Source organism: Nicotiana tabacum, chromosome 4 (genome assembly GCF_000715075.1).
Source record: "Nicotiana tabacum cultivar K326 chromosome 4, ASM71507v2, whole genome shotgun sequence".
NCBI classification, from domain to species: domain Eukaryota; kingdom Viridiplantae; phylum Streptophyta; class Magnoliopsida; order Solanales; family Solanaceae; genus Nicotiana; species Nicotiana tabacum.
Genome location: NC_134083.1, coordinates 14,445,347 through 14,460,918, shown reverse-complemented (window position 1 = coordinate 14,460,918; position 15,572 = coordinate 14,445,347). Strand labels below are relative to the sequence as shown.

At 36.2% G+C, this 15,572-nt stretch overlaps 1 protein-coding gene across 1 annotated transcript; it reads right to left on the bottom strand.

Annotated features, from left to right (window-relative positions):
• Positions 1 to 8,214: 8,214 nt before the first annotated feature.
• On the bottom strand, positions 8,215 to 10,072 carry LOC107792581 (uncharacterized). Its single transcript, XM_016614805.2, has 4 exons — positions 9,607 to 10,072; positions 9,218 to 9,492; positions 8,960 to 9,176; positions 8,215 to 8,831 (listed from the first exon to the last, which is right to left on the bottom strand). Exons 1-4 carry the CDS (start codon positions 10,070 to 10,072, stop codon positions 8,215 to 8,217), a joined length of 1,575 nt encoding a protein of 524 aa, XP_016470291.2.
• Between the last annotated feature and the right edge of the window lie 5,500 nt (positions 10,073 to 15,572).

The window sequence follows — 15,572 nt, the reverse complement described above, 5'->3', positions numbered from 1 at the left end:
GTAAGAATTATCTCAACTTACTTAAAATGCTACTCACTTTTAACACACTTTATACGCCTTACTATCATGGTCATGCGGTACCTTGTATGGTACTAGTCTATAAATACCGGGTATTATAGCTCGGACCATATTTTATCCCAAATTGTCAAATTTCGACGAAATTTATTTTCTTTGATTTGCTTACCCTCTCACCTTCACGAATTTACACATCACTTGTTCGAAGTAGCATAATGCTTATAATCTCAAAATAATCTCATTCTCGAACTTACGTCAATTAACTTACGACGAAACTTTAACATACGAAAATGCGGGATGTAACATCTCATTTTCGAAATTCCATCAATTTACTTATGACATACTTTCACGTACAAAAATATGGGGTGTAACATCATTCCCCCCTTTGGAATATTCATCCTCGAATGTTGACTGATGCACTTATCATTTTCATAACCTATAGCTCTTGCGAATACTTTAGTACTCTCCTTGCCATCTAGGCAACTGTTCTATGAATAAATCCAAAGGCCAGGGCATTCCCCCCTTTAGGCTTCTTTCTCATACCATGACTTGTGATCAGAATCCTTCCAATCTCGTAACTGTTGCTACCTTCTGTCATGCAACATGTACAACTCTGACCTTCTAAGTGCGCCTATGCGGCTTTTCTCTCATTTTTCCTCCGGCTTTTAGCCAATCTCTAGGCTTCACTTTGCAAACATATATAGAGCTTGATAAGATGTCCCTCTGGGCATCTATAGGTGTACTGAAGTTCTTTGCTCGGTACTTTGTCGAACTTACGAATATTGCTATATTTTATTTCGTAGACCCAGTTATCAATCCGTATGACTTTACTGCATCTAGGTAGGTCATACTATACCATAACTCTTACTTTGATTTATCTTTATCGTCACTGAGGTCTGCTACCAAACTCCAGGTTACTCTCGTTGCTTATCTTATATGTATAAATCTAAGTCCTTTAACGCTTCTTCATTACTGTTTATCTTAAGACTGATGGCCCACTCTCATCTCATACTTTGTGTCTTTTGTCCATCCATCGTTGATTCACCTCAATATTGTTCTACAATATACCACTGATAACTTGAAACTTCTTACGTAATACCTTGCCACTAGGGCTTATTTTTCATCGGGGGATATTTGAAGTGATTTTCCTGATCCATTTAGCGGCGATACTGTACTTCAATAATCGTATTTTATAGCATCCCAATGTGATTCACTTACGTGGGTATTTTAATCCCGTACAATTCATGAAATTCTCTTCGAATAATTACTCAATCGAAGGCCCAAACATAATCCTTTATCTATCACAATTACACTCTCATTCTACTACCAGGGCAACATTCCATCTCTTCTAAATGCGTTCAGGCTATGCTGAGCTTTCTATAACTTAGAGAAACCATTAGCTCTCTTGTGTTCATGGGCTTAATCCCGAGGACTTATCCATTTCTCGTCACCTTTTCACTCGCCCTTTCTTGTCCTTACTCATGTCTTCCTAAAACCTTGTCGCTTTACCATACTTTAGCTTGCGACCTATATATGTCTATTTATACTACTCGCAACCTTTCTTCAATTTGCTTGCACCATAGATTTCCTTGTGTTATTCTGGAACATCAAGCGAGACATCACATCGTCTCTAACTCTTCTTTACTCTTTTAGCTAGACCTCTCGATATTTAGAAACCATAGGTTGGAAGATATGCCACTGTTGACGCCGCTATCATTCTTGGATATTGAATCCTAGCACTTCTAGCCTTCTATCCGAAGTATGGACTATTCACAACCTTCTGTATTTGAGTATCTCGTATGTTGTCCACCTTTACCTTACTTACCTTAAAGTCTCGCATCACATCTTCTATCTCTTTCATGACCTCCCCTCCACATAGATATCATTCACATCCACAATTTGAAGCTCTATTATAATACTTGCACCTTTGGTGCATACACAATCCGTTGGGAGCTTCATATTGACTTCTTATGAGGCTGGTATTCTTCTATCTGGCTTTATCGTAGAGCTGTTATAGAATATGGCTACTGTACTATCTCTCTTGTACTTCTGATATTTAAGAGTGATCCTGCAATGTTCTCAATCACGAGGTCTATAATTTCCTGGGTTCAATAATCAGACTCTTGATTTACTTAGTTGGTGTAACTTTTTAGTTTCCTCTTCCTTCTGTAGGCTCTCCTGGTATTAGTTATTTCTTTAGCCTTTTATGGGCGCTATGGAATATCCATGATACAATCTTCTAATAATTCAATCCTTTGTCTATGGCCTGAACTCAATTCTTTCCTTTAACTTATACTGGAGTTTTCTACGGCTGTATGATTGCCAACATATATGCTGCATGGATAATACTCCGAAATCTTAAATGCGTTCATAACGTAACTAACTCTGGATTATTGATCGAATAATTCCTTTCGTTTCTTCTCAGCTTTCTTTAAACGTAAGCTATTACTTTTCCTGATCTTTCTACCCCCTTGTTGCGTACATACTTAGCTTATCTAAATTCACACGCATGCCGGAATTTTTGTGCAACTCATATGATCTCGAATCCTACCTTTGATTTTACTTCCCGTTCATTAGCCACGATAGGTGCTGGACCACTTTCTTATGGAGTGCATATAATATTGTAGTGAGACTATTTTACATGACCATTTCCTCTTTAGGTCACTGTGCTTAGGTTGAAACCTTCTTCCTTATTTCCTCAGCTAGTCTTTCATTGTAGTATTTAGGGAGGACCTTCTGACTCTTATAAAGTTGCGAGCTTATTACATTGTATACTCGACGGACCTTTTGATGTCCTTCCTTGCCTATAATTATCTGTAGTTACTTATCTCCACGCCCTTGTGCTTGTAGGGTTGCTTCTGAACTGATATTTTGACTTCTTCCCAGTGGCACTCTCTTTTATTCCCGTAATACTCATACGGTACCTTTAACTACCCCAACTCCAATCTGAATATTTCTCAAGTATTACAATGACATTACTGCGAGGCTGAATTCACTATATTGGGTTTTACTATGTTTATCTTTGTAGCAACCCTTTTGGGAGGGTGCTACTTATGAAACAAATCTAATTTACTACTTACAACATTAAAAATATATTAATTAAAAAAAATATTCAGAATAATTTAGTAGCGGAAATAGGCCCATGCCATGAGGTCCAAAGTGCAATATTTTTATTTTCGAAAATAATCTTCATAATTTTTATTTTATTTTTTAAAATAAAATACAATTTCAAAATTTAAACATAAGGTGATATAACCCTTCTTGAATAATCAACATATTAAAGCAACTTCCTAACAAAATTATAATTTCATTCGACATCACTGCAAGTTTGTATTGTACATAAATTTTAAACTATCAGGTATAAAAAGGAAAAGTAGTTTTTTCCTTTATATATATATATATATATATATATATATATAAGACAAAGTGTAAATTTAACATATTACAAGACTTGAGTTATTAACACACCTTAAAATAACAAAATAAGTAAACAAATTCAAGTTACAAAATTTTGGTCTTAATATCCAAGCCTCCAAATAACATACATAAGTGTGACATATATATCATGTACAAGTCCCAAAACTATACAAAACCATGGTGTATATGCAAATGTAATCTCCATAAGTGCTCCCAAAAAGACTACTTCATAAGGCCGTCTTCAAATTTCATCTCGTACATTACCTACGGTAGAAAATAACTATCGCTAAGCATAAAGCTTAGTGGCATATAAACTTTGGGCTTGGAGCCATTAACTTTTCCAATTCCTATTTTCAATCATAGGTAGCTCAAATGAAACATAATTTAAAACAAGCGAATAAATATATCAAAAGTATCAAATATCAACCCTTAAAGTGTTTTCAAATATCAATAACAATGTTCAAGATTCAAGAGTTGAGAAAGCGTATACTATCAATCCAAGAAAGCTTGTCAAATATCCATTTTTCGCCCAATATGTACGTCATGCCATCACACTAAGCATAATCAGATATCAAGATGGACCGAAACCCCAAATCAAGTAGGGTCAAAACCCAATAGCCAAAAAAATCAAGAACCATATTAAAAATGGCTTCCTAGTTCATACTTAACACAGAAAAGTTCTATAATTTAAGATGAACTACAAATCCAAAGTCAAGATAGCAAAAGATCCAAATCAAGAGGCATGCCAAGATGAGTGACAAAGTCACTGCCACAAGAAGGACAAAGTCCCAACAAGAATGCAAAATGATCAAACAATCCGTACGAGTAGGAGATTTAGTAAATATCTTATAATACTTGATATAATATAAATACAATGCTATTAATTGAAGACAAGAACAACGAAATATCAGGTTATTTTAAACTATTCCAGCAAGTAAAAAGATTACTAAGTTTGTACACAAACCTTGGTGTTTTACCACAAAATAGTTCAACCACAACTTGAGAACGTTCGAATCGTCTACGCCCTAGACAAACCAAATTCGTCCACTTCCTCAAACACTTCCCCTTAGCTTTTACAAGAATATATATACCTTAAATACATAATAAAATATCTATATAAGTTAAGTAATTTAACATGTCAAACTAAACATGATATTGGTGAAAATTACCCAAAATGTTTGAAACAGAAATTCTGGACAGTATCACTATCTCGTGTTTTGACTCAGATTTGAAGATAAAAAAGGACAAACTAGACTGTGTGGTCTTCTTTACAGTTGTAGATATGTATATTAGAATTTCAGAACATCTTGAATCACCCCCATATCAATTTTTTACTAAAAGTTATGCTAAACTTACTAACAGTAGTACAGGGAGGGTTTGTAAAACAGAAAATCTGGGCAGTACCTGCTTGTACTTCATCACCTATTTTCGGGTAAATAAAAGACAAACAAGGTTTTGGTTCCTTCATAAGAGTTATAGATCTATGGAATAGATTTTCATAATGTCTTAGATCACTTAAAATGGAGCTTTATACAAAACGATATGGATAAAACACTAATAGATGTCTAGTGTAAAAACGTAACTTACCACAAAAGAGAGGAGCAACTTGAGCTTCACCAAGAACGAATTTTGCTGGTTGGTTTAGTGGAAATTTATGGTGGTTTTCATGAAGTTTTAAGGAGATAAGAAGGATAGAGGGTAGGGGTTTTTGTTTTCTTGAAAGAATGAAAATGGGGAGTTTATGGATGACTAAGTCAACCAAAGTTATCTTTAAAACATTTGGATAAATATGAAATAAAAATGGCCGCTCAATTACTAAATATCCTTAGATAAATACAAAAGGGTGGCAGCCCAAAAACTTAATTATAATATATTTAACAATAATTTATCAAAATAATATTAAGTGTTATACATAGCAACACCATGGAACTTCTTTATAAATATTAACACAACCTAGAGTAAGGAATTTTCATGTATTATAAATTTCACGTTTAGGAAGTGCGAAGTAAAAATATCTCCTCATTATAAAGATGCTCAATCGAAAATACAAATATTAGTAAACATTTGGGGTGTTACAACTCTCTCCCCCTTAAATAAATTTCGTCCTGAACTTTACCTGGTACTAGTCCCTAAACAAATGTGGATATTGAACTCGCATATCCTCTTCTCGCTCCCAGGTAGCTTCTTCGCCAGAATGATTTTTTCAAAGAACTTTCACTAAGGGAATGCTCTTGTTTGTAAGCTCCTTTAACTCACGCGTTAAGATTTGGATTGGTTCTTCTCCATATATCAAATCAGGATTGACCTCAATAGATTCAATAGGAAGAACATGAGATGGATCTGAGCGGTGTCTTCTAAGCATAGAAACATGGAAGACGTTGTGAATCTTGTCTAACTCTGGTGGAAGAGCTAGTTTATAAGCAACTGGGCCAACTCTCTCAAGCACTTCATAAGGTCCAATAAATCGTGGACTAAGTTTACCTTTTTGGTCAAATCTCATAATCTTCTTCCATGAAGAAACCTTTAAAAATACCTTATCACTCGCTTTATACTCAATTTCACGCCTCTTAAGATCAACATAAGACTTTTGTCTGTCTGAGGTAATTTTTAAGCGATCCTTGATGATTTTGACCTTATCTTCAGTTTGTTGAACAATCTCAGGACCTGCCAATTTTCTTTCACCAACCTCGTTTCAACAAAGAGGCGTTCTGCATTTTTTTCCATACAAAGCTTCATAAGGAGGCATGCATATACTTGATTGGTAGCTATTATTGTAAGAATATTCTATCAGGGCTAAGTGTTTGTCTCAACTACCCCCAAACTTAATAATGCAGGCTCGAAGCATATCCTCCAAGATTTGTATTACCCTCTCAGACTGGCCATCTGTTTGTGGATGGAAAGCGGTACTAAAACTCAACCTAGAACCCAAAGCTTCTTCCAAGCTAGACCAAAATCTGGATGTAAATCTTGGATCTCTATCAGAAACAATAGAAACAGGGATTCCATGCAGCTTCGCAATCTCATTAATGTATAATTCTGCCAAACGTTCCAGTGAGTAGTCCATTCTGATTGCCAAGAAATGAGCACTCTTAGTTAGTCTATCTACAATGACCCAAATTGCATCATGATTCCTTTGTGTGCGTGGAAGTCCAGAAACAAAGTCCATTATTATCCTTTCCTATTTCCACTCAGGTATTGACAAGGGTTGCAGTAGACCAGCTGGGACTTGATGTTTAGCTTTTATTTGTTGACATACCAAGCATTTAGAAATGAACTCTGCAATGTCTTTCTTCATACCAATCCACCAGTAGTGCTCCTTGATGGTCCGGTGCATTTTAGTACCTCCAGGATGCATTGCATAAGGCGAACTATGTGCTTCAATCAAGATCCGCTTCCTCAATTCATCATCATTAGGAACACACAACCTATTTTTATAAAATAAGGTATCATCTTTCTTCAATGTAAAATCTGATTCTCTTCCATTTTGGACTTCTTCAACCCGTTTCACAAGCTTCTCATCTAACTTCTGCGCTTCTTGGACCTGCTCAAATAAGATTGGCTTGACTTGAAAATTAGGAATGATAGAACCATTAGAATTAAATGAAAGACAAACATTCATGGCGCTTAATTCAAGAAGCAAGGGCAAAGGACTTAGAGTTAAACTTGCAAGGGAATTGCGACTCAACGCATCTGCAACCACATTAGCTTTACCAGGATGATAATTAATCATGCAATCATAATCTTTGATGAGTTCAAGCCATCTACGCTGTCTCAAGTTTAACTCTTTTTGTGTACCCAAGTACTTCAAACTCTTGTGGTCAGTAAATATGTGACATTTCTCCACGTACAAGTAACGCCTTCAAATTTTTAAGGCAAAACAAATGGCAGCAAGTTCAAGATCGTGAGTGGGATAATTCAACTCATGCGATTTCAACTTTTGAGAGGCATAATCAATTACTTTCCCTTCTTGCATCAAAACACAACCCAAGCCACGGAGAGACCCAAGCTACGGTGAGACCCAAGCCACGGTGAGATGCATCACTGTATACCACATAATCTTTCCCTTCAACTGGCAAAGAAAGTATTGGAGCTTGTATCAACAAGGATTTGAGCTTTTCAAAGCTCTCTTTACATTTGTCATCCCACACAAATTTGGCGTCTTTCCCTAAAAGTTTGGTCAAAGGAGAAGCTATAATAGAGAAGCCCTTCACGAACTTCCTATAGTATCCTGCTAAACCCAAGAAACTTCTGATCTCAGTTAGAGTTTTAGGAGATTTCCAATCAACAATAGCTTGAATCTTACTAGGATCAACCTTCACACCTTCAGCTGATACAATATTCCCCAAAAATGCCACTTCACTCAGCCAAAATTCACATTTGGAAAGCTTCGCGTAGAGTTGCCTTTCTTTCAGAATTTGCATGACAATCCGGAGATGCTTATCATGATCTTCTCTATTCTTGGAATAGACTAAAATGTCATCAATAAACACCACCACAAATTGATCAACATAAGGCTTGAATACACGGTTCATTAGATCCATAAATGCAGCAGGAGCATTTGTCAAACCAAATGGCATTACCAAAAATTCATAATGGCCATACCTGGTCCTAAAAGCAGTTTTAGGAACATCTTTCTCCCTCACGCGCAACTGATAATATCCAAACCTCAAGTCAATATTTGAGAACAAGCTGGCACCCATTCAGTTGGTCAAACAAGTCATCGATTCTAGGCAATGGGTATTTGTTCTTGATTGTTACCTTGTTCAGCTGTCGGTAATCAATTCAAAGCCTAAAAGTGCCATCTTTCATTTTCACAAATAAAACAGGAGCTCCCCAAGGCGAAATACTGGGACATATAAAACCTTTCTCAAGAAATTCTTGCAATTGAGCCTTCAACTCTTTTAATTCAGCTGGAGCCATTCTATAAGGAGCGATAGAAATATGAGTAGTTCCAGGGACAAGCTCTATAGGAAATTCAATCTCCCTTTCTGGAGGAAACCCAGGAAGATCATCAGGAAATACAGAAGGAAAGTAGCACACGGTTGGTATGTCCTTAACACTTGGACTCCCCAATTGTGTATCGACTATATGAGCAAGATAGGTATCACAACCTTGACAAATCATCTTCCTTGACAAGACCGCATAAATAATACTAGCCGTCAATGATCTTTCTCCTTGAACTATTATGTGTGAGTATGCAGGAGTTCTAAAAGTCACTTGCTTCAACCTACAATCAACCAATGCATGGTGCCTATGGAGACAATCCATACCAACAATAAAATCATAGTCTTGGAAGGGCATTTCAAGCAAGTCTGCAGGGAAGACCAGATTTTGAATCATGAATGGACAATCTCGGTAAATCCTGTTAACAACAACCTGGTGACCTAATGGACTCGTGACTAGCACATCAAAGTCAAGTCTCACAGATTTAACAGTATCAGGAATGCAAATAATGAGCAAACATAAGAGTGCGAAGATCCATGATCAAATAATGTAACAACATATATGCCAAATAAGTGAAATTTACCAACAACCACGTCTAGGCCATCTTGGTAATTCTTCTGTCTCATAGCATATACTCGTGCAGTAGATCTCGACCCGCTAGCCTGATTAGCTCTACCCGAACCCGCCGCTTGCATATTTCTAGGTCTTGCACCGCTATTAGCTTGAGAATGAGTAGTGATAGGCTTTTGAACTGAGCCCTCTGTATGTGTATAAGAAAGAGGATTAGGATTAGGACAATCCTTCATTTTATGATCCATAATTCCACAAATAAAACAAGCACCAGAAGCTCTTTTGCAGGCACCATAGTGATTCTTTCCACACTGTGCTGTGCACAAGTAGGTGTATAAGTTTTGCCTTGGCCATAACTCAGAGTACTAGCAGTAGAGAAATTTGGCTTATTCTGCTTATGATATGATGACTTCTGTGCACTTTCAGTCTTGGAATAGTCAAACTTTCCCTTCTTGGATGGACCGCCATAATCTGAATTACCCTTCCTAAACCTATTTTCTCTCCTAGTACCTTCTTCCTTGTCAATTCTTTCCCAAGTAAGAGCAACTGAAATTGGCTTGGAAAAATCCTCAAGTTACAAGATTGCCACAGATTTTCGAATGTAACCATTCAAACCCTCTTCAAATCTTCTGCACTTGTCTCTTTCACCATCAATAATACCTCCAGCATAGCGAGAAAGCCTGAGAAATTTTTGTTGATACTCTGCAATAGACATACTCCCTTGTCTTAAATTCAGAAACTCTTTTTTCTTTGCATCACAGTAGACATGGGGGACATATTTCGCACGAAATGCTTTCCCAAAGTCATCCCAAGTCAGCACCGGAGGTTTTTCTTTTTCATTTGGCACACTTACCCACCAATCATAGGCATATTTTTGTAAAAGAGAGATAGCATACTTAAATTTGGCAGCATTAGTACACTCAAGTTGTTCAAAAACCCTCTGCATGCGCTCGATCCATTGTTCAGCTACCGTGGGATCAGTAGTGCCTTCAAATTCAACTCCACCCATTTTCCTCATCTTCTCAAAATTTATTTCACTAGGTTCTGACATTGTCCCAGCCAAGTGACGAAAGAACTCAGCCATCTGCTGAAATGGATGAGTCATAATAGGAGTACTATAACCCATTGCTCTTGGATTATTGCCCACTTCCTTTTCACTAACACGATGATGATTTAGGTTAGGAAAAGGTACCCCATCTCCTTCTTGGAGGTGAGGCGGAGTATTATAATGGTCCTAACTTTCATCAACGGATTCAATAACTCTATTCGAAGAAGAGGCCATATTAAAATTATCACACTGCATTAGGGACATGTACATGATGCATATGCACAAGTAATACATCAAATTACATTAAACAAGTATGCAAAAATTTATAATCTCCAAGTCATTTTCAAGAAAGAAAATAAAAAAAATATTAGGTACGATCATAACAAAAATCCTAGAATCACAAACCTAGGCTCTGATACCAAAACTTGTAGCAACCCCTTTGGAAGGGTGCTACTTACGAAACAAATCTAATTTACTACTTACAACATTAAGAAGATATTAATTAAAAAATATATTCAGAATAATTTAGTAGCGGAAATAGGCCCATGCGATAAGGTCCAAAGTGTAATATTTTTATTTTCGAAAATACTATTCATAATTTTTGTTTTATTTTTTAATATGAAATAAAATGTCAAAATTTCAACATAAGGTGATATAACCCTTCTTGAATAATCAACACATTAAAGCAAACTTCCTAACAAAATTATACTTTTATTCGACATCACTGCAAGTTTGTATTATACATAAATTTTAAACTATCGGGTATAAAAAGGAAAACTAGTTTTCTCCTTTGTACATATATATAAGGCAAAGTGTAAATTTAACATATTACAAGACTTGAGTTATTAACACACCTTAAAACATCAAAATAAGTTACCAAATTCAAGTTATAAGATTTTGGTCTTAATATCCAAGCCTCCAAATAACATATATAAGTGTGACATATATATCATGTACAAGTCCCAAAACTATACAAAACCATGGTGCATATACAAATGTGATCTCCATAAGTGCTCCCAAAAAGACTACTTCATAAGGCCGTCTTCAAATTGTATCCCGTACATTAACTACGATAGAAAATAACTATCGCTAAGCATAAAGCTTAGTGGCGTATAAACTTTGGGCTTGGAGCCATTAACTTCTCCAATTACCATTTTCAGTCATAGGTAGCTCAAATGAAATATAATTTAAAACAAGAGAACAAATATATCAAAAGTATCAAATATCAACCCTTAAAGTGTTTCCAAATATCAATAACAATGTTCAAGATTCAAGAGTTGAGAAAGCGTATACTATCAATCCAAGAAAGCTTGTCAAATATCCATTTTTCGCCTAATATGTATGTCATGCCATCACACTAAGCATAATCAGATATCAAGATGGACCGAAGCCCCAAATCAAGTAGGGTCAGAACCCAATAGTCAAGAGAATCAAGAACCATATTAAAAATGGCTTCCTAGTTCATACTTAACACGGATAAGTTCCATAATTTAAGACGAACTACAAATCCAAAGTCAAGATGGCAAAAGATCCAAATCAAGAGGCATGCCAAGATGAGTGACAAAGTCACTGCCACAAGAAGGACAAAGTCCCAACAAGAATGTAAAATGATCAAACAATCCGTACGAGTGGGAGATTTAGTAAATATCTTGCAATACTTGATATAACACGAATGCAATGCTATTAATTGAAGACAAGAACAACAAAATATCAGGTTATTTTAAAATATTTCAGCAAGTAAGAAGATTACTAAGTTTGTACACAAACCTTGATGTTTTGCCACAAAATAATTCAACCACAACTTGAGGACGTTTGAATCGTCTACGCCCTAGACAAACCAAATCCGTACACTTCCTCAAACACTTCCCCTTAGCTTTTACAAGAATATATATACCTTAAATACATAATAAAATATCTATATAAGTTAAGTAATTTAACATGTCAAACTAAACATGATATTGGTGAAAATTACCCAAAATGTTTGAAACAGAAATTCTGGACAGTATCACTATCTCGTGTTTTGACTCAGATTTGAAGATAAAAAAGGACAAACTAGACTGTGTGGTCTTCTTTACAGTTGTAGATATGTATATTAGAATTTCAGAACATCTTGAATCACCCCCATATCAATTTTTTACTAAAAGTTATGCTAAACTTACTAACAGTAGTACAGGGAGGGTTTGTAAAACAGAAAATCTGGGCAGTACCTGCTTGTACTTCATCACCTATTTTCGGGTAAATAAAAGACAAACAAGGTTTTGGTTCCTTCATAAGAGTTATAGATCTATGGAATAGATTTTCATAATGTCTTAGATCACTTAAAATGGAGCTTTATACAAAACGATATGGATAAAACACTAATAGATGTCTAGTGTAAAAACGTAACTTACCACAAAAGAGAGGAGCAACTTGAGCTTCACCAAGAACAAATTTTGCTGGTTGGTTTAGTGGAAATTTATGGTGGTTTTCATGAAGTTTTAAGGAGATAAGAAGGATAGAGGTTAGGGGTTTTTGTTTTCTTGAAAGAATGAAAATGGGGAGTTTATGAAAGACTAAGTCAACCAAAGTTATCTTTAAAACATTTGGATAAATATGAAATAAAAATGGCTGCCCAACTATTAAATATCCTTAGATAAATACAAAAGGGTGGCAGCCCAAAAACTTAATTATAATGTATTTAACAATAATTCATCAAAATAATATTAAGTTTTACACATAGCAACACCATGAAACTTCTTTGTCAATATTAACACAACCTAGAGTAAGGAATTTTTATGTATTTTAAATTTCACGTTTAAGAAGTGCGAAGTAAAAATATCTCCTCATTATAAAGATGCTCAATCGAAAATATAAATATTAGTAAAAATTTGGGGTGTTACAATCTTGCACGATCTGCTGACTCGTCTGTAAACTCCTGTCTAGCCATAACTAGGCTCTTCCTGAATCAACTATCAACTACTCGTTGGCCCATTTTCATATCAATGTTCCGCGTAATCTTTCTTGGGTTATTTTCTTTGTCTTAACTTACCTTTTGCACTGGCTCTTTATTTATCAATAACATTTCAGGCAGTAACCCTTACTTCCTTTCCTTGACGTCGTATTTGCATAATGTTCTGGAATCATAGCATATCTATAGGATTTGAATAAGTGCAATCTCATCCCTTTCTCATTTTTATTGCATTCTTCCTTTACCATTCCATAATTACTATAACCACTTAATTCTGACTTAATGCCACATCACTCCATATTCCCCCCTTTAGGGGAGTAACTAAGATTTAGTGCTACGACGATCTACCTATAGATGTTTTACCTCTTCCTTTTTGGCGTCTTTTCACAACATCAATGATCTTTACTCGCTTTGCGGTAATCCTTATGTACCAAGGATAACGAAATTTCTTACTCACGAGGGTGACACTTAGTATAACTGGAACATACAGTCCCTTAAGCTTAACTTTGCTCACATTGCTTGCTTTAGGGAAGCGTCTTCCTGAATGACCATTCTCTGAATTTATCATGAATCTTCTCTTGTTGTCCATTCTATTATCGCCGGAACAAAATCTGAAATTCTCATGATGCCGACTATTATCCAATCACTCAGTCCCTAATTCACGTTTAGTTTATCTTGTTCACCAGCCCATACTGATTTCTATTATTCTAGGGTCTAACTTTTCCTTCCGGTAGTTGCGTTGGAGTCACAAACTTATTTCTCGAAATGAGGATATGACTTTATGGCCTATACTCTTTTGTTATCTCAAGGCCTGTCACCTCTCGTCTTTTCCTTCACTTGACTATAGACTCTGTAATACTGTCATCTTCTTGATCTACCGTTGTCATCCATATATTACATCTTACTCATAATGCTTCATTAACCCTCTTCTTATTTCTCGCTAACATCTATGTCTATCATTTTATTCTAAAAACTCGAACAAGACATTCTTTTGCTTTTAGCTCTCCTTGCTGCATCTACCGGCCCATCGGGTTTCCTAACATTCTTTTTCTACTAGGGACGGGAGCCACGCTAAGGTAATATTTATCCCTTCAAGGCTTCCAGTGCCTATTTTTGTAGTACTCATATCTAGCTGTACTATTCTAGAGTGCACCATCTGGGTGTCTCACAAGGAGATCTACTAGCACATTTGCAATATCCTTCGGAAATGTCAACTAACGCAAACAATCCATCTAATATTTTGGGTTACTTTAACCCCAGCCGAATCATGATATCCGTCCTTCTCTTATATTACTTCTGTTAGCCCCCATATGGCATAAATGAGATGGGTGTGGCCAGTTGGACATACCTCTGTTATTGTTGAAGATAACTCAAAAGGCTTATATTCCTCTGCCTTAATGGTAAATACTGACAATCTTCATTAACTGGGCGCCTCATACCCTTCTTCATCTTACTTCTTTTACTTGTTGAAACTTGTATCTATCTTCTGAATCTCTCATTGCCTTTCACCATAGGGGTGGATAGATATTCTTACCTTAAGGCTCCTTATCAAGAAGCTTACACGTCTTAGTACACACATGATCTACTGAAGACCTTACATTTACTCATCATAAGCATCATGAAAAAATCGAGTTTCTCTGACTCAACTCTTCCATAGCCGCATTCAATCTCTTACCAACTGTCTTTCTGGATGTAGGCATCGTTGTATTATGAATAAGATAGAGTTTAGAAAATTGAGTTCTTACAACTGAGCTCTACCACACGATCTAGAGTAAGAAGAAAGAGTGACAGTCCTAAATGCCCTGTAGCCTCCTGCTTATAAGTGTGGTGCACAACACACCCATAAACAAGACTCTACTAGACACGGCTTGTAGACTCCCTAGGACAGAACTGCTCTGATACCACTTTTGTCACGACCCAAACTGATGGGCCGCGACAGGCACCTAGTACCTTACTCAATAGAGTACCAACATAACATATATTTCGTATCATTCCATCATAGGTAAATGAACTGTAGTAAAGCATGAAGGAATAAAATTATACATATCACATACTGGCCTATAAGACCAAAACGATCACTCATACACTGAACATAGGCCTATAAGGCCAATGTGATCCATTATATACTTAAAACATAGGCCGACAAGGCCATGCAAGTATCTGTATACATGACATCTGTCTACAAGCCTCTAAGAGTACATAGTTATAATAAAGGTCAGGACAGGACCCCTCCATACCAAACAATACACGTCTAAATCATACTGACCAAACAAGCAACTCTGGAGCAAATGGAGCGCACCAACATCTTCCGCTGAGTTGATAGCCTACTTGAAGGACTCTCGACCTGTCTATCGGGACCTGCGGGCATGAAATGCAGCATCCCCAGACAAAAGGGATGTTCAGTACAAATAATGTACCGAGTACGTAAGGAATAAAAATAAGTAAATAATAGACATGAGAGAAACATGGAGTAAAAGACTCAACGTGTAAGTCTGAAAAACTCTGTGAATCATTAATATTTACAATGTCATGCATATACGTATAAATGCCATACCATGCATAGGTATATGCGTTCATAACATCATCAAGCCTCTGAGGGCATCGTACCATATCTTCTAGGCCACTGTGGGC